The sequence below is a fragment of the Gossypium raimondii genome, chromosome 8 (genome assembly GCF_025698545.1).
Source record: "Gossypium raimondii isolate GPD5lz chromosome 8, ASM2569854v1, whole genome shotgun sequence".
Lineage (NCBI taxonomy): Eukaryota > Viridiplantae > Streptophyta > Magnoliopsida > Malvales > Malvaceae > Gossypium > Gossypium raimondii.
The window spans coordinates 23,821,606-23,841,792 of record NC_068572.1 but is presented as its reverse complement, the minus strand read 5'-3'; the positions used below and the strand labels follow the sequence as shown (position 1 = coordinate 23,841,792).

The 20,187-nt window shown below is 34.5% G+C and overlaps 1 protein-coding gene across 1 annotated transcript; it reads left to right on the top strand.

The window, feature by feature from the left end:
- The first annotated feature begins 11,915 nt into the window (after positions 1–11,915).
- LOC105793207 (uncharacterized) lies at positions 11,916–14,376 on the top strand. Its single transcript, XM_012622134.1, has 6 exons — positions 11,916–12,011; positions 12,694–12,745; positions 12,878–13,341; positions 13,450–13,772; positions 13,881–13,974; positions 14,095–14,376. Exons 1-6 carry the CDS (start codon positions 11,916–11,918, stop codon positions 14,374–14,376), a joined length of 1,311 nt encoding a protein of 436 aa, XP_012477588.1.
- Positions 14,377–20,187: the final 5,811 nt, after the last annotated feature.

Genomic DNA, 20,187 nt, shown 5'->3' with positions numbered 1-20,187 from the left:
AGGTGTCGAGAGGATCAAGATGCAGTTGGCTTCAATGTAGGTAATTTTATGATCCATTCTAATTGTACCTTGCATTGAGTGAGAAATGGTTTTACCCAAATGTTTGTTGTTAAAAGTATTTCTGTTGAACTGAGAATTTGGGGTAGAGGAAATCATTAGTGATATTTTTGTAGATAATTTCTTGAGACAATCCGTGAAAGTGAATAAGAAGTCCGTTGGTAGTTGAACACAAAGTATTGTCTGGAACTGTATTGGAATTAGAGTTGCGCAGTGGAAGCATGATGGTCAATTGGGAAAGAGGAATTACACATTTTATGTTAAGTGTATAGCGTGACAACAAGAACTTCGACAACAAATTTTTTTTAAGGAGGGAAGAGTTTTCACATTCCAAAAATCAGGTTATAAGAAATTAGGGTTAGTGAACTAAGAGTGGTCACGCCTTGATTGTTAAAAGTTTTATTTGAAAATTAGATAATAAATAAGTATCTAGTCTAGTGGTTAAGTATTGGTGGAGTTGTTCTTGAAGATTTGAGTTTGAGTCCCTTCCCTCACATCATTTTCTATTTTGAGTAATTTTGTTTCAAAATCCTATTTTGTGTTACGCCTTGTTTAAATAAATGTTGTTAGCATTTAATTAAGTTTGAGACGTGGTATAGTGGTTAAATAATTTATGTAACTCCTAAATGACCCAAGGTCTAGTCCCCATAACATTAATTATTTTTTAAAATTCATGCAAAAATTTGGTCAACTTTCCCATGCAAAACTGTCCAACCATAAGCATGTAACTCATATTTTTTTTTTGTAACCCCATATTTTAAAATTTGAAAAGGTGAAACTCCTAGAGTAATTCTGCTTAATTATCCTTAACACTCTTGCCCCCCTCTTGAATGCTTTGTTGGGAATTTACTCTAGGTGACCATCCACTCCTCTCTCTCACACTCTTTCATTTGTTTTGTTTTCATAACAATTTTCTCTCTTTTCTCCTTATTTTCCTCCTCCTTGTACGGCCCAAATTGGTTGCTCCTCCTTGTTTCTTTCTTTCATTTTTGCTTAATTTTCCAATTTCAAATCGAAATACCACCCAAAAACCATCATATCACCACCCAACAACCAACATATCACCACCATTAAACCACCTTAGCACCACCCCACCACCACTACGTCAAAACCATATCATCACTCTAGTACCATCATCCAAAAATCGATTTCTTTATTTTTTTCTCCTCTTCTTTTACTATTTCTTTTGATCGTCACTTAAAATATCTTAATACTTCTCCATTGTCGAAATTTTAAAATTCCTCTTGGATACTTCAACTTTTGACATATTTGTCAATATTTGGGTAACAAGTATCTTCTTTTCTTCTTTTAATTTTATTCATAATCTCATATATTTTATTTTCTTTTCATGAAAACTAATTCAATTCACTCAATCTTTTCATTAAACTAGATCCTCACACCAACTCAAGTCATCAACTTTAGAAGTGTTCATCTTGGATCATCTTGGAATAAAAGAGTAAGTTTCATAAGTTGAGAAGTTAGTAGATGATTTTATTTGGGAAATTCTTTTATTGGAGATAAGAGAATTCTAACCACATGTACGATTTCTTTATGTACGAATCAAAGTTCATATTCTCTTGGATTGGAAGTGATCAAGATTTAGTAGGATTTACAAGTCAAACTGCAGATGGAGTGCATTTTATACAAGTTAAACATGTAAGGACTTGACTATAAATTATCAAACTATTATACAAACGAAAGCATAATGTTTTTGTGATTGACTTTGTGGTTATAAGGTAAGTTATTCTTACATGAATCTTTATGATAAGATGTTAAAAAATTGTTATGTATTGAAAAATACTTTCTAATCTCATGTTGTGCAAAAATCATGGCTATTTGATTATCGTGATAACATGGATTACCATGGATATTGAAACTTATATGTACATGAAAGCGTGATTGTCATGTCCTACTAATTTGCTATGTGATTTGTTTGCCATGATGCATTACATGGGGTTGGAACATGTGTAAGGAGGAAGATGTGTAACCCCTCTAATCGGGCGTAGATGTTGTGGCCCAATCTAAGTGATCACATGGGCCATGGAAATAAATGGATTTAATTTTTAAAACACGTATTTAATATTTCTTTAGAATTAGTTTGTTTAAAACATAATCTTGAAAGGTAACCTTGTTTATTATTTGAAAAATTTTATAATCATTTTAAAAATTTAGATTCGATAAAACGAGTTTGTGAAAAACTGATTTTATTAAGAAAACATCAAAACAGTTTATCCATATTAAAAACCATGCAAAAAGTCAACTCATCCATAATTTAAAAAAAAAAACATCCATTCAATGATAATACACAAATTAAAGTCCCAAAATAAAATTTAAAAGTCCATGAAAGTCCCAAAATAATAAAATAGTCCATAGCCATAAAAATCGTCTATTTCTGAGAGCCTCTCCTATGTCCGAATCCGAGTCCTAGCCACGAGGATGATCTTAAATACATAAGTAATGTGGGTGAGGTTTTAAAGGCTCAGTGTGAGATCACCACATAATAAACATATATTTGCATACAGATCAACTCATATATCAAACATGACATAATCATACATCATCAAAATGATGGAATTTATCATTGATAACCATGCATGAACACATCGGTGCACATTTAAAATTGATGCACGTTTTATAAAAATTCCTACCCATCTCCGCTACACACCAACATCGAGTTCCCCAGAACTCGTCCATCCAAACACCGTTTATGGACATGCCACCACTGATTTGCAGATAAACTGCCACTGATAATACTGATGTGGACAAGCCACCACTGATTTATAGATTTATTGCCACTGCTTCCACCTTTCACATAATCCCACCCCATGCATGTGATATGGCGATTTCACTTATTACACATATAGACCACTTTATACACTTATGCATGTAAACATGCTCTCATAAACACTTATCATATAATATTCACTTTTAACGTAAATACCATGCTTTTTCACATTAGATCATAGATCTTGATTTATTACACATATATACATATATATCACATATATTTAAATCATCACATATAACACATAAGCAATTCATCACATATCACGAGCATGAGATCTACACATATAACACAATCAGTATCATAAGCATATCATTTGCCATGTATTTCATAGATCCACTTGGTTAGAACACTTACTTGGTATCCATCTTGTTGAGTTATACATCTTTTTATAAATATTTAGTGTATTCATAATTTAATATAATTATTTTATTAACAATAAAATATTGATGTCACACAAAGAAATAGTATCGATCCCACACCTTAGATTGTAGATTTGATTTGCTTCAACCCTTATTAATTAGTTTCACTCGATCTACCTCACAAGATGATCTCACATAATTAACACATATTAATATAGATCTTTGAAAATGTTTCGTCACTTTAGAGGTCTATCACTAATAGTTCGTTGCTTACTTATGCGATCTAAGACTTTTGAAAGGAGAACTTCCGTCTTGAAGTTAGGGGTCCCCCTACAATTATTTATTCGTCCTTCAAACCGATATGATGTAGCATTAGTATTATAGTACATAAATAATTAATATTAACAAAATACCACTATGAGTCATGGCACTATACCATTTAGCCATGTCAAGAAAATACTAGGAGAAGGATTTTTATGACTTAAAAAATGATCCATACGTACACTTGATCAATTCAAATCGAACCATGAATTGAGAAGGGGCAATTTCGGAGAATCGAGTAATCTAGAAAATATCATTAAGATAAAAGAATAAGTTTTATTTTTTTAAAATGAAAATCAACAGAAAGAGAGGAAAATAAAAAGAAAAAGAAAAAGAAAAAGAAAAGAAAAGAAAAGAAAGATTTTGATCACTAGCGGTGACGACGACGGTGGATCGACGACAGCTCGACGACAGTCTGATGATGGTGATGCTATGTTCAACGATGGTTCGACAGCGATGGAGTTTGGAGGTTTGGCTAAGGATAGGAGGATAAATAAGTAGGAGAAGAAAATAAAAGAAAAAGTGGAGGAGAAAGTGGACTCGCGGTGGCGCACGTCGGTGACCACGATGATGCTTACAACGGCAATGGGAGGTCAGAGATGAGAAAAAAGGAAGAGCGGAGGCCACAAGAGGTGGTGATTGGGTAGAAGGTTGTTCAGTTCACGGTGGAGGAAGAAAAGTGTTTTGGAGGAAAGGTGGTGGTTGTTTGCAAAAATGGAGAGAAAAATGGCGAGAAAGACATGAACAACGGAAGAAAGTGAGAGGGTGAGCGGGTATGGATGGCAAAAGATAGGGAGAAGCTTGGTCAACTATGGCTAGGTTCAATGTATCAAGCTACATGGTAAGAGGTGAGGTTATGGCAAGAGAGGGGGACATGAAGCAAAAAGGGGATCATGTTCCCCCTAACTTTGGTAAGTTTGACCATCAAATGGAGGAAACAAATCCTCCTCATTATGGTGCACAAGGTGGATGGCTAGCGCATTAAATAAGGGGGAAAATTGTCAAAAAGAAATAAATGTAAGAATTTGAATAATGAGGCTTGAACCTTGGATGACTAGGATAGATAATTAGTTACTAAACCACTTGACCATTAATTCCCTTGTGTCCAATCTTGCGCATTTAATTTAAAACATAAGAGATGACCGTTTCACTATTGCTTAAATAATCAAAAAGTGGGATGTGACAAGATGTGGCAGTAATAATCTTCAAATTTGGTGATTTATCCACAACCTACATGTTTTGGCAGCTTGTCTGTGAATTTGGTGGCTTTGTCCACAACTATATGTACTGGTAGGTTGTTTATGAATTTGGTGGCTTCGTCCACATATATTTTGGTGTGTTTTGGATGGTTGAGTTTGGGGTACTCCTTTTGGTGTGTAGCGGTGATGGGTAGGATGTTTTAAAAGAAATTGCATTATGGTTTTATCAAAATTAGATTGCCATAATCATGTGCACAAGAGTTGTAATTTTGTATATTGTGGATGTGTTTATTGATATTTAATTTGTTATAAAATTCACATTGAGGTTTTTAGCTCACTCTTTAGTTTTCATAAACTTTTTAGATGATTCACGAGTGTAGGACTTGGATTCAGCATATGGAGCGGTCTCTTGAATAAAATATTTTATAAAATGGTTAATACACTTTTTGGGTTATTATTTTGGACATTGGACATTGGACTATTTATGGGTTGTTTTTACTTATATTTTATAAATTGCCATGCATGCATGATAGATGAACTTATAAGTTTTTAAATTTTGTTATCAAATATTTTAACGATTCTATCTAATTTTAGTAAACTTATAAATTTTAGTTGTTTTCTAAGTATTTCCAAATTCGCTCTAAAATATTTTACTATAATCATTTTTAAGAAATAATTAAAATTGATGTTGCAAATTCTTTGTTTTAATGATATAAGACGACAACTCGATATAATAATGAACCTTTTAAATATTTATGTTTTAAGAAATGTTTTTCAAAAACTAAGTTATTCAGTCTTTAAATATTAATTTTTCACAAAAACGACTTTAACATAGTTGTTTTTAGCAAGTAAAATTTTTTAATGGATTTAATATGGCTTTTGAAATTTGGTCATAACGTCTAGGTCAGGTTTGGGGCTTATAGGTACACTGGGAGTGACGCCAAGGTTTAAAGTAAATTTAGTAGTGTGATTGGTGCAATAACTCACATGAATGAATAGGCTTGGTGCGTCTGAGGGACACACGCTATCAAGATGATGAGAGAATTCGCCAGAGGCGATGATGAGTGAGACAAGGTAACTTCTCAACCTAGTTAGAGTTAAAAGAGAAAAAACCTCCATAGATAAGGAGGTATACGTATTGTGCAACAAAAGGAGTCTGCCTGGTAAGCTGCAGTTACAATTTTAATTTGTTAGCCACTAAAGAGGTGGTTGAGAGATTGGGTAGACCTATTAAAGTCTTTAGGGGAAGAAATGCCTGCTCGAGGCTGAGTGGGTAGTAAAGTCAGTTAGAGAATAGTAGAAAATAGAGGTCCGATAAGACCATGAAACACGATGAAGTGAAGATCTTATTGATCTATCAAAGGTCAAAACCGCAAGTCTAATGAAGCCTCTCTAATGATTGGACTGAAAGAATGGATATTGTGTGGGGTACATTATGAGCAATGGTTCCCCAAGAGAAAGATAATGTTGGAAAAGATTGCCTGTAACACCCTTGGTCTGATTTAATTAATCGAAATAGAATCTTGGGTATTACCACATGGATACAAACATGAGCTTAATCTACTTACACAATTTATAGATAATTACAACTTAGTTACAAAATTTTAAACTAAAATACATAAGTAAATACAATGACTAAATACAACTACAACACATCTTAATTAATTTACAGTAATATCTCTATTGAAATCCTAATTAGTTACAGATACCCCAAAGTATGGATCTTTAAGTAACATTTCAGTCTTGGGACACACCGCCAAACTAACTCAGGATGTCCTAGCAATGTTCCACCTAGAGCAGACCCATATCAATTTAATTGTGACATAACACACACAAATAAGTTTATGGTGACTTAATGAGCAAAACATCATTTACCTAAGTCATATTTGCACATCACAACTGATAACTTATATAGGTGGTTTTATTGTTCTTAACCTTCAACCTTGTCTCTAGTGAATGCTTCTTAAAGTTCTATTCCTTTACACTTGTTTGTTACTATACCTTACACTGAAATTATTTCCTTTTCTCAAAAAAACTTCTTTGTTGTATCACTTACATCCTTCAATCACTGAGCCATCACCTTATCACGATTCAAGAAGAAACACGTACATAGATCACATATGTTTCCTTTGATCATATAAATTCACGACCTTAATCATAATACATTTTCAATACTAACTTATTACTTCTCTATATCTCTTCAATTCATTATTGCCAACCGAGTCTTAGTCTTGTATAGTATTTCACCGTGTAGTGATATATTGTCCTTAAAGATTCCTCTGATTTCATTTAAGAGCCATACAGGATTCGTCACCAGTAAAAATCTATTAGAATGTGCCATGAAGGCCTTATCATAGTATGCCACAAAGAACCTCCTTCATAGTTCTTCATTGGGAATCCTATTAAGACACGCCACAAGAATAGTCCATCTAAAGTTCCCCACAAAGGCTATTCTTTTAGACTTCTCCACAAAGGCTAGTCTTTTGTAATACGCCACAAAGGCTATTATTTTAAACTTTGCCACAAAGGCTATTCTTTTGTAATACATCACAAAGGATATTCTTTTGCAATACGTCATAAAGGCTATTCTTTTTTGACATGTTTATGACATGGATTTGCCTAAACTCACTTTCGTGAGGTTTGCTCATCATCATCCTGGGACATATAGAGAACCCTATTGGGTAATCATCATTCGTGATTTCCTTTTCGGATGGTACCATACATATAAGGTTACCAGTCTAAGATAAACCTTTAAAACGACAACAAATTACCAGTCCAGGATAAATCTGTGCCATATGATCTTCGAGTCCGCAACAAATGCTGGAGCTCGGTTTCAATCACATTTAATTTATAGACCTTTCATGCATTAACTCAAAATAAGCACATTAATTCTAATCACACTGCGTAACTTACCATCCAAACATACATTCATATTCGTATTTCATCATATACTTGAACTTATCATATTCTGTATCAGATTTACCTACTATCCTCAACACATATTTTTACAATCATAGGGACTCACCTTTCTTGATAAACTTCTTACAGATATTCTGGTATGAATAGCACACATGCAAGAGTCAGTATAGGGACTCACCTAACAACCACAGATAGCAGCTTTAACTCCAGATTCAACATCCAACGAGAAAATGCAACAACCACTGCTTATACAACATAGGGACACCATTAAATTCATTTATATGACTTTTACCATCATCTCAAACCCAAATAGCCCTTATGCAAAGCCTTATTTCTTCATTTTACTGTTTATGCACTCTTACTGACTTAACATTTCATAACATAACATGTAGAGTCATAAATCTTACCTTGACATGGAAAAATCACTGATAAAGACCCAAATCTACAATTCCAGCTCAATTGAGGAAGGAATATTTTAGGTTTCTTATGATTTAGATAGTAATACCTCTTGAAGAAGGAAGAAGAAAAACCCATATTTCTCTTTCCTGAATATCTATTTGTACAACCCAAGTCCTTATTTGAACTTGACACATGTTGCCTTCTTTCAACATTACCCCAATAATGGTTTACAACTATAGAGAAAACATAAAATAAAATCCAATATTTTTATATACCTCGTTCATATGTTCCATTAGTTCATAACCAAATCATTCACAACGAACTAGCATAGTATCCCAATGAACATGGCGTATACTACATTTGGCGATAACCTAGTTTACCCAAAAATCTTCAATACTCTTACCAATCTCTCATTCTTTACAACTCAACACATTCTGAGGTAAATCTTTAATTAATATTCTAACATCTGCTATGCATCCGATCTATATGCCAAAGCAACAGTTAGACGAGTAGAACCATGTCTTACAGATTACTCTCAGTCTATACGCCAGAACTTAGAACCCGCCAAAACTGGGTGTTACAACTTTCCTCCCCTTAATAAAATTTCATCCTCGAAATTTTCTAATCTCATATAATTACAAATATATGTATACATTGAAAACTGACTGACTAGGCTAAGTGTAATTTAGGAGTTGGAAATTTCAAATTTCAATTATCACCACGTAAATTCCTAAACATTACAGTTATTCCTTTATGAAAGATGTCAACCTTACATTGGAGAAACTAAATATTTCCCTTTAAATAAACTTCTTGCACAAGTTTGTTTCTATAAAATAGGTACTCAAATACTTCATTAGTTACTTTTGCAAAATCGGTCAGAAATCTAACCTTCCTCTACTAAGCCTCTCTGCATTCTTCATCTTTCGTTTCTGATTTTTCTCATAGGTAACTCTTTTCTTCTTTCTTCCTTTGAATTTTAGCTTTTTGTTCCTATCATGAGAAGAACTACTATAAGAGGAAGAGGTCGTGGCTAGATTACCTAAACCGTTGCTCATGTAACTCTGTTGCATGTAGAGACTGAGATGTGTGATTGTAGTACCACTCGAGAAGAAATGAATCGATATTTAGGAGTCTGAGGTCTCCAAAACCCAAACTTTGTTTATGACTTTTAGCTTCTCCATCGTTTCGATCTTAGTGACCGTTCGAGAGGTTTCATCTTACCACTCATTTTATTGGAGGATGGTTTTCATCTGCCACTTAACCTTTTCTTCTGTGTCGCAGTCAATAGTTATGGTATTGCACCAGGGTAATTATCAGCTCTATCCTTGTGGACATTGGTGGCATTTTTCATTGACTGTTGTATACACCATGAGCACTCACTATTGGGTGTTTTCAAGAAATTTTATCAACTAAAGATAACAAGAGTAAGGACTTCTACTGGCAGCGCTCATTTTAGTGTGGGCCAAGGATGTGAACCCCTCGTTCAGAACAAGATCTCAAATCTTCATCAAGGAAAGGAGAAATATATACGAGTAGTAAGTAAACTTTATTTTGGCTTTGGTTTCCCAACTCAATGTTCCCTTCCTCAAGAAAACGTCTGTATTAAATGCCAGTCAGAGGATCGCATACTTGATTTGGTGGAGTTGGTTTCAGTTAGGAATGCATTTCAACATTGTTTGACAAGGACACTCTATCCAAGTTTGCCCAACGTTTAGGGAACATATACAATGTCACTTAGATTCTTTCCAGCTAGAGATACAAGATGGTGTTAAAAATAATGAGATAAACACGTTAGATGTGAAACCTGTCACCATTGTATACGGAAAGAAAACCCCTATTGGAAAATAGTCTACCAAAAAGGCCGTACAGGATGATGTGTTGGTCATCAGGGTTCCTTGCCCTTTTAAGTATAAAGATGACCAACGAGTTTCTTGGAGATAAGATTATGAGGTGGTTGGATTTGATGCTTCCAATATCTTGGGACTTAGTGGCATAACCCAAAGCAGACGTTGTTACAAGCCAAACATGGTGGGGAAAGAACCCCGTGGTAAGGAAGTGATTTCAGAAAATCAACCAGAAATTGGTGATAAAGAAGCTGATAAAGAAACGAGAGAGGCCCAAAAAGGAGAAGTGGAGAATGATGAAGTTAACCAAAATTTGCATCTGATAAAGCACATCGAATATAACGTGGTCGAGCAGTTGAACAAAACACCAGCAAGAATTTCTTTGTTGTCACTACTTTTGAACTCGGAGCCACATAGGGAGGCTCTTGTACGAGTTCTAAAACAAGCTTATGTCGCTCACAACGTGTCAGTAGATAATGTTAGTCACTTAACAGGGAGCATTTTGGCCCCAAATTACATATCTTTCAATGATAATGAAACACCCCTGGATGGAAAAGGAAGTACGAAGGCACTACATATCTCAGTAAAGTGTAAAACCTATTCCGTGGCCAGGGTCTTTATCGACAATGGGTCATCGATCAATGTCCTGCCTTTGAAAACATTGTCCAATCTACCCGTGGACACCTCTCGTACATGGTATCGAGCCCTTTAGTGGTGCGAGCTTTTGATGGCACCAAAAGAAGCATGATTTACGAAATAGAGATTCCCTTGTTGGTAGGAGTCATTAATTTCCTTATTCATTTTCAAGTGATGGATATAACGCCTTCTTACAATATGTTTTTAGGATACCCTTGGATTCATTCGGCTGGGGTGGTACCATCGTCCTTGCACCAAATATTGAAATTTATAGTCGATCAGAATTTGTGCATCGTTCGAGGTGAAAAAGACCTGTTGGTAGCTAGCTTGCCAAATTATCCTTTCATAGAAGTGGATGATGATGTAATAGAGAGTTATTTATAGACCTTTAAGGTGGCCACTATATCTTACATGACAGAGGGAATGCGAGCCCCTAAGCCTCATGTACCACGAACAGTGAACATGTTATTTGCCCAGACAGTAGGGAAGGGTTGGTAAATCCACTTGGGTTTGGAAAAAGACCTATAAGGTATCTCAGAACCCATTTTTATTCCCACTCAGAAGGATACAAGAGGTTTGAGATATAAGCCCATGAGGGAGGATGTGTAAAGAGTGGAGAGCAAAGAGGTTGCCTAGCATGGCTGGAAAGAAGGTGGTGGAACCTTCTTTGATTTGTCCTCCACTATCTAAGACCTTTTACCCAGTGGGATTTGAGAAACAGGAAAGGACCTCGATCAAGTTAATGATTAATGGAGATATAGTGGATCTAAACATGATTGGCGATAGAGTGCTGATGTCAAGAGATTGGGTTCGCTACGACCCTTTCGCCTTGGACAACTGACAGCTCATACCATTACCAGCTATCCTTGAATCCTTTGAGATGTAATCATTTTTAAGAGTTTTTATATCAAAGTTTAATATCATTCAGTTAATTTAATTTCCTTTAAAAATCCATGTAAAAATGTTTTATCTTTAATGAAATCAGATTTGGATAATGTCCCCAGTCACTTTTATTCATTCAATCATTTTCATTCATATACCAATATACATACTCATAATTATTTCAGGGATATACCTTATGAATTGATAAATTATCCAAATGACATGAATCAAATTCTCATAATTATGTTCACTATAACGATCATGAGATGGAAGAGGAAGAAGTTGTACCAGATGAGTTTTTGAGGCTAGTTGAACAAGAAAATAAGTTTATAGAACCTCGCTTGGAGGGAACATATTAATCAATTTGGGCGATGATGAGTTAAGAAAGGAAATTAGGATTGGAACCACTCTCATGCCAGAGCAAAGTTAATTGTTGAAGGATCTACTTATTAAGTTCTCAAATGTGTTTGCATGGTCATATGAAGATATACCGAGTTTGGAAACCAATATCATGGAACATGGGATACCTTTGAAATCAGATTGTAAGCCCATATACCAGAAGTTGAGAAGGATGAAACTTGAGATGCTGTTGAAGATTAAAGAAGAGGTCAAGAAATAATTTGATGCTAGATTTCTGAAAGTAGCTAAATACCCAAAGTGGGTGGTGAATATTGTACCGGTGCCTAAAAAGGATGGAAAAGTCAAAATGTGCATCGATTATAGAGATTTGAACCAAGCCAGCCCCAAGGACAATTTTCCATTAGCTTATATAGACACACTAGTTGATAACACTGCTAAACATTGTGCTTTCTCTTTCATGGATGGATTCTCAGGGTATAATCAAATCAAAATGGAAATGGAGGACATGAAAAAGACCACATTCATCACAACTTGGGGAAATTTTTGTTACAGGGTCATGCCATTTGATCTGAGAAATGTTAGGGCCATGTATCAATGAGCAATGGTGACACTGTTTCATGACATGATGCATAAAGAGATTGAAGTTTATGTTGATGATATGATAACAAAGTCGGCTAGGGAGGAAAGTCATGTGGAAAACCTCCACAAACTATTTGAAAGATTGAGGAAATACCAATTGAGATTGAATCTAGCAAAATGTACTTTTGAGGTAAAGTTGGGGAAGTTTTTGGGTTTTGTAGTGAGTGAATAAGGAATTGAAGTAAATCCAGACAAGGTTAAAGCAATTGATTATTGAAACCCCCTAAAACTAAAACAAAGGTAAGAGGTTTTTGGGATGATTAAATTACATGTCTCGTTTCATCTCACAGTTAACGGATAAATGTGATCCCATCTTCAAGCTCTTACGTAAGGATAGTGATGGTGAATGAACTGAAGATTGTCGAAAAGCATTCGAGAAAGTAAAATAGTTTTTGGCTAAGCCACCAATTTTGATCCCCCCGGTGCTTGGAAGACCTTTGATTTTGTATTTGGTAGTGCTGGATAATTCTATAGGTTGTGTTCTAGGGAAACGAGATGGTTCAAACAAGAAAGAGCATGCAATCTATTATTTGAGCAAGAAGTTCACAGAATATGAAGCCAAGTATTCCCATCTAGAAAAGATGTGTTGCATTTTAGCATGGACCATGCGTCAACTAAGGCAATATATATTGTATCACACCACCTTCCTCATCACAAAGTTGGACCCTTTGAAGTACATTTTCGAGAAGCCATCATTGTCAGGAAGATTTGCTCATTCGAAAGTGGTATTGTCCGAGTATGACATCGTCTACGTGTCCCAAAAGGTTATAAAAGAAAGCATAGTCGCACAATTTCTGGCAGGTCGCATGAAAGAGGAATACGAACTCATGAGTTTTGATTTCCCAGACGAAGAGATCATGTCAATTTCAAAGTGCGAAGAAGAAATTTGGAGGGTGTATTTCGATAAAGCATCCAACATGATGGGGCATGGGATTGGGGTAGTACTTATCTCCCTAAGTGGCCAGTATTTTCCCGCTACAGCTAAACTGATGTTCACCTGTACTAACAATGTAGCTAAATACGAGGCATGCATTTTGACACTTTAGATCGCCATTGAGAAAAAGATCAGGTTTTTAAAAGGTTTTTGTGGCTCAGCGTTAGTTGTTTACCAATTAAGAGGAGAACAGAAAACGAGGGATTCCAAACTAATTCATTATCAAACATATGTGCATGGGCTAACCAAAGAGTTTGATGATGTCCAATTTTTTCATTTGCCAAGAGAAGAAAACCAATTAGCAGATGCATTAGCTACTCTAGCTGCCATGTTCAAAGTAGGATCCAAAATAGAAGTGCAACCTATACAGCTAAGGGTCAAGGGGTCGTCAGGCCACTGTACGAGAGTAGGATCGGGAGTAGATGGGAAACCATGGTATGTTGACATTAAACGGTATTTGCAATACCAACAATACCCAGATTGCACCTCAGAAAATGATAAACAAATAATTAAGAGGCTGACTATGGGTTTTTTCTTGGACAGTGAGTTTTTTTACAAAAGAATACATGACCAAACCCTTTTGAGATCTGTCAACACAGAAGAGGAGAATCAGATAATGAAGGAAATCCATGATGGAGTATGTGGAGCACATAGTAATAGATATATGATGGCAGGACAAATCATGAGGGCTGGATATTTCTAGTTGACGTTGGAATGAGATTGTTTAAATTATACTCGAAAATGTCATAAATGTCAGATTTATACAAACAATATTAATGCTCCTCCTGCCAATCTCAATGTCTTGGTGCCTCCTTGGCCGTTCTCAATATGGGGCATGGATGTCATTGGCCCCACCACACCGAAAGCATCAAACGGGCATCGCTTCATCTTTATGGGGATTGATTTTTTCACCAAGTTGGTCGAAACCGCTTCATATACCAATGTAACTCGACCAGTGATCTGCAAATTTCTAGAAAAGGAGGTCATTTGTCGGTATGGTTTACCAGAAAGAATCATATCAGATAATGCCAAGAACTAGAATAATGCCTTGATAAAAGAGGTTTGCACACAATTGAAGATCAAACATCACAATTCTGCGTCATAATGTCCAAAAATGAATGGGGCAGTTAAGGCTGCAAACAAGAATATCAAGAAGATCATTTCCAAGATAATAGAAACGTATAGGGATTGGCATGAGAAACTCCTTTTTGCTCATGCATACCGCACATCGTGAGGACTTTGAGTCGAGCTACTCTATTTTCATTAATGTATGGAATGGAGGATGTTTTACCTATCGAGGTGCAAATTCCATCTCTACGAATGTTGAGGGAGGTACGACTAGAGGAGGCTGGATGGGTGCAAGAGAGATATGAGTAGTTGAGTTTAATTGAGGAAAAAAGATTAGCAGCTTTATGTCATGACTAGTTGTATCAGCAAAGAATGATGAAGACCTATAACAAGAAGGTGAGACCAAGGCAATCCAGAGAAGGGGATCTGGTACTGAAGAAGATTCTACCATATGTTCATGATCATCGGAAAAAATGAACACCAAAATGGGAGGGACCGTATGTGGTAAAGAAAGCTTTCTCTGGTGGAGCATTGATTCTCGCTGAAATGGATAGAGACAAGATGTTGATCCGTATAAATTTTGGTGCAGTGAAAAAATACTTTGCTTAAAAACTAAGCTTGATTGTTCTTAAAGATTTTTTCACATTAAGTAATATTGGCTTTTTCTGTTTTGCTTTTCTTTGTACATCACATTTGAGGTTACATTTTGCTTTGTAACCTTGCATTCTCCTTAAGGTTAATTACTTCATAAGTTAGCCATGTTCAAAGTGACGAATGACATCTGTTTTTGAAATATCCTTCACTTGAAGAAAATTTCATCCTTTGTTAACCAATTTGGGCCATCTTGCTTGTTCAAAATTGACCCTTACCGAAGGACCACACTCCACATTGGAGGACAAATTGTGAGGTTTTAGGTATGGATCGATGATTTTACAACATTGTGAGGAAAACATGAGATTATGCGCAATTCAAATTGAAAAGAAGGGTGCATTCCTAAGAATGACTTTTTTTATGAGATTAACCATATTTTGAAATGATAAATGGCATCTTTTTATTCTCCCCGTCACTTGGAGAAAATTATATCCCTTGTAACCCTATTTTGAGCCTGATGTATCTTGCTTCTGGACCCTAATTAAAGTCATCCATCGAACATCATGAATTGACAAGAAAGATCATGAAGAATAAAAGTAAAATTCTAAGTTTTTGATCTCATTAAAAAAATGAAAAAAAATAAGAAATAGGGAAAGCGAATAAGAAATAAAAAAAGAAAGGAAATAGGAAGGAGTAAGAACAAAGAAAAGTGATTGGGAGATGGAATGAACAATCAAAAATTCAAAATAACTCCTCATGGTTTTTATAATCTTTCACATAATATATATTTTAGCCTAGAAAACCTTTCCCTGATTGACCCTTAACCCTTAGACCACGTTACAACCCTTAAAAGACCATTTTCATTGAATATGTTTGTTCAAATCAGGAAGTTAATCCTTGTGAAATTGTAACGTCTTAGAGATCATAAAAGAGGGAGCTGAACTTTAGGGTGAAAACTCAGTAATGAGCAGTGAAGAGAGATTTCTAAAAAAAAGAGATATGAGATGCCCTGGAGGATATTGAAGATTTTTAGAAGAAATTGATCCCTCGGTACGAGCCCTGAAGTAATCTATTTGAGCCTATTTTAGCCCTTTTCTTTGGCACATAAACTCAAGTCGACACTATAACCTTGGAACAAGTCCATCTCTGATTGCTCATGGCCGGTTTAAATTAGGGAATTAATCTACTTGGAGAATGTAAGAGTTTATAAACAGAAGATTTTGCTTAAATCAAGAAAAATAGAAAAACAACAAAACAACAAAACAAAAAAAGAAACAAAAAAATAGAGAGAGAGAGAGAGAGAGAGCAAGAGAAAGGAACTATATTAGAGAATATCTACTTTAAGATGCAATTTTGCAAAAGAGCATGGTACAGGGTTCACAGTTGGAACAGTCCAAATTCAGGAAAAGGAGTTATTATTCTTGGGAAAAGTCAAGAGAAGTCATGACCAACATAGAAGGAGGAAGAGAATGAGGAAGAGTTTTTTCTAATGAGGTTAAAAATGAAAGAATGAATAGTTTTTTTTCCCCAATTATAAGTGCCAAAAATGAGTAATTTATTCTCACCCCTTTATTTTTTAAATTTACAAAAAATACCTCATTTTTTGTAGCACCACCCTCACTCTCTAGCATATTTACACCTGTAACCCTTTTGTTTATTCAAACCTTCAATTTAAATCCAACATTTAAAAACTAAAAGTAAATTAATTGCTACACCAGCCCTCTGTCTTCCACATTTTTTATCTTTTAGTCCCAAAATCAAGCTATGTCATTTTGTTTCCATCTTTAATAAATTATTTACACTTATATCTTCCCTTTCATTTCCATTTATACATTATATATTTAATGTCAATTATGCACTTTATTTTAATGTTTTTATTTATTCACACTTGTATAATTTTTATTTAATCTTATTTCGTCTTTATTTATTTTTATGTCATTTATATTTATGTTTTTTACACATTCCCATTACATACATTTTAATATTATTTATTTCATTACTTTGATTCTTTTGTTGTATTATGAATAAGGTTTATTATTGTTATTATTATTATCATCATGTTAAAGTCTTATTTATTTCATTTATTTAAGTTTTCCTTTTATTATTGTCCTTTTGAAAGAGTTTTAACTTTTCATTAACTTTAGCCAATTTAATTAATTTTCCTATTTTATTACTATTTATTTTAAAAGAGGAAACTTTAGATCATTTTCCATCCTATAATTGTTGACATGAAGTTAGTTAAGTAGGTGTTACATTTTAATGAAACCATAAGATTTTTACATTTGGATTTAGGTTAGTCCTTAAGATCTTATCTACCATTTACCCTAGAAAAATATAAATAATATGTAAGATATTTTTTAGGGTTTTAAACTAATTTTAAATATCACATAGGATTCCTCTTTAGAATCTTAAATTAATATGTAAATATTCTCTAGGACTTTATTTAAGATTAAAACTAAAAATTTTTGTAGGTGCATTGTAAATCATGAGTAGGTCTTTCTAAGTATTTTATTTTAGAAACTTTTTAAGCAAGCTAATAAATGTTATTTAAGATATATTATTTTAAGATTTTGACTAATTTTAACCTTAGATCAAGAATTTTAAAGTAAAATAAATCATAAATCCGACATAGGATACTTTCGTAAGATCTTGATAGGTTCAACGTTATTAATTAAATCTTTTAAATAATAATTATAAAAGATCAAATAATTTGTAGATGGATTTTAATATTTCTTTTAATTCATTGGTAATTTCTAGGTTCTTTTAGAATTCTAAAATAAAATTAATTTTAGGAATTGAAGGTGTTTTACTAGAATTATTTCGGTATCCTTTAGGGTTCCCGTTAAAAGTAAAAATCTCTAATTCAAGTTTCAAATTAGATAAGTTTGGTGAACGCATCTTAATCGAGTTACATGTAAAATTTTCTTTAGAGTTTTTATTTAAGATCTCCATAAGATTTTAGTCTAGATTAAGACATTAATATGCTTAAATAAAAAAAACCTAGCTCCTAAAACCTCGTAAGACTATCCTCGGATAGGCATTGTGGGGGTGCTATAACCTTCTCCACATGTAATCGTACTATTGAACCCAAAATTTGGTGATGAGATCAAGTCTAGACTTTTAGGATTTTTCCGTAGTATTAATTCTAGACTTTTAGACGATAGGTGGCTAACGAACCTAGCCCTAATTGGTTAGTGGCGACTCTATGTTAATTTAGGTCTTCCGTGTCTAGCTTTGCTTACTAGTCCCCGTGCTATTATGTAGGCAACGTTATGACACACGCCCAAGTGGCCGCAAGTTCTCTTGACCTTAGAAGAGTAGACTTCGATTGCCTAAAAAACATAACCATTAAGTCACTTAACTTTGACGTTTATTGTCCAGATGGAATAGGAAACATTTCAAAGGGAATGGAAACAATCAGAGGAATTTATAATTCCACCTACGCCTAATGGTGATGAGAATGATGAGTGTTTAGTATCTAAGGGCCAGAATCCTGAAGTTCCTCCTTTTGCTGACGAGATCCCATTTGCACCCATTAATCAGACTAATGAGGGTGGGGACTAATATTTTCCTTTGTGTAATCCCATTCTTTTCTTTTTTTATTAACTCGTTAATGTATTCATCTTTAGCAATGAAATCATCATTTACCTTTCTCTTATCTTTTTACTTCACTATTATTTCTCTTCATTAAACTACTATTATTAATACATCAATTACATCGCGGTCCAAGAACCAGCTAAATCGTGCTCTGATACAAAACTTGTAATCCCATCGACCCGATCCAATTAATCGGATCTAGACCTTGGGTATTACCACACGAATACACATACAAGCTTAATTTATTTATACAATTTACAGATAATTACAACTAACTTAATTACAAAATTTTAATTAAAATACATAAGTAAATACAATGAGTAAACACAACTACAATGCGTGGTAATTAATTTACAATAATGCCTACATTGAAATCCTAATCAGTTATAGATACCCCAAAGTATGGATCTCTAAGTAACATTTCAATCTTGGGACACTCTGCCAAACTCGCTCAATATGCATAATAACCCGATACGCCATTTCTTTGATGTAATCCTGGCATCTCCCTCCTGGCGCAGACCCATATCAATTTAACTGGGACATAACATATACAGATAAGTTCATGGAAACTTAGTGAGAAAAACGTCATTTACATTATTCATATTTGTACATCACAATTTATAACTTATTTAGGCGGTTTTATCGTTCTTAACCTTCAACCTTGTCTCTAGTGAATGCTTTCTCAAGTTCTATTCTTTTACACTTGTTCGTTACTATACCTTGCTCTAAAACATTTTCCTTTTCTCAACAAAACGTCTTCCTTACATCACTTACATCCTTCAATCACTGAGCTATCACCTCATCATGATTCAAGAAGAAACATGTATGCTGTCACGCCCTATATTTTATTTATTTTATTGTGTTAGTTTATGACACAAGGAATTAAATGGCCAAGTGGCTAAGGGAGTGAATTATTTCCAAAAGGTCCCATGTTCAAGCCACCACACTCCCACATTTTATTTAAATTATTTTTGACAATTCTAAGTAGGTCAAACCCCCTTAGTTGTCCACCTCACTTGCCTTATAGGCAAGGATTTCTTTCCTTTTCTTTCTAGTCAACTTACCTTACATAACCCCATTTTCACTCCTATGATCCACTTTTGGTGCCTTTGTCCCCCCTATTTCCTTTTTCCCTCCTTTACCATACCTTGGTCGACCATGCACCTAGACAGACTTTTATTTTTATTTTTTCTAATCTTCTCTCTTCCTCTTCCTTTAGCCGCCCTTCCTCCTTGCTCCTCATATTTCTCCTTTCCTATTTTCTTCATTTCTCCTCCATTCCACCACTTCTAAAGGCCACTAAACCACCACCTCACCATCGCGGTCACGCTATTGCCGTCGACCACAGCTAAATTCTCTGATTCTTCTTCTTTTCTCCTGCTCTTCTCATAACTAATTTCTATAATACCTAAAATTTGATATTTTATTCTTAAAAAGGAGTATATCACATCCTATTTCTAATTCATTTTTTATATATTATATTATCTTCTGTCTAGTTGCAAATCCTCCTCTCTAATAAACTCTCTGTAGGAAGTTGTTGAGCCCCTATTCCTTTGATATTATGTAAGTTTAGATTATCCTCTGTCTACGATAT

What these genes read in the sequence shown, in the direction of transcription:
- LOC105793207 (XM_012622134.1), top strand. Translation starts at nt 11,916, where the DNA reads ATGGAACATGGGATACCTTTGAAATCAGATTGTAAGCCCATATACCAG. An exon ending in CTTACGTAAGGATAGTGATG is followed by an intron (nt 12,746 to 12,877) that starts GTGAATGAACTG and finishes ATAATTCTATAG; the next exon opens with GTTGTGTTCTAGGGAAACGA. An exon ending in GGAGTAGATGGGAAACCATG is followed by an intron (nt 13,773 to 13,880) that starts GTATGTTGACAT and finishes TTTCTTGGACAG; the next exon opens with TGAGTTTTTTTACAAAAGAA.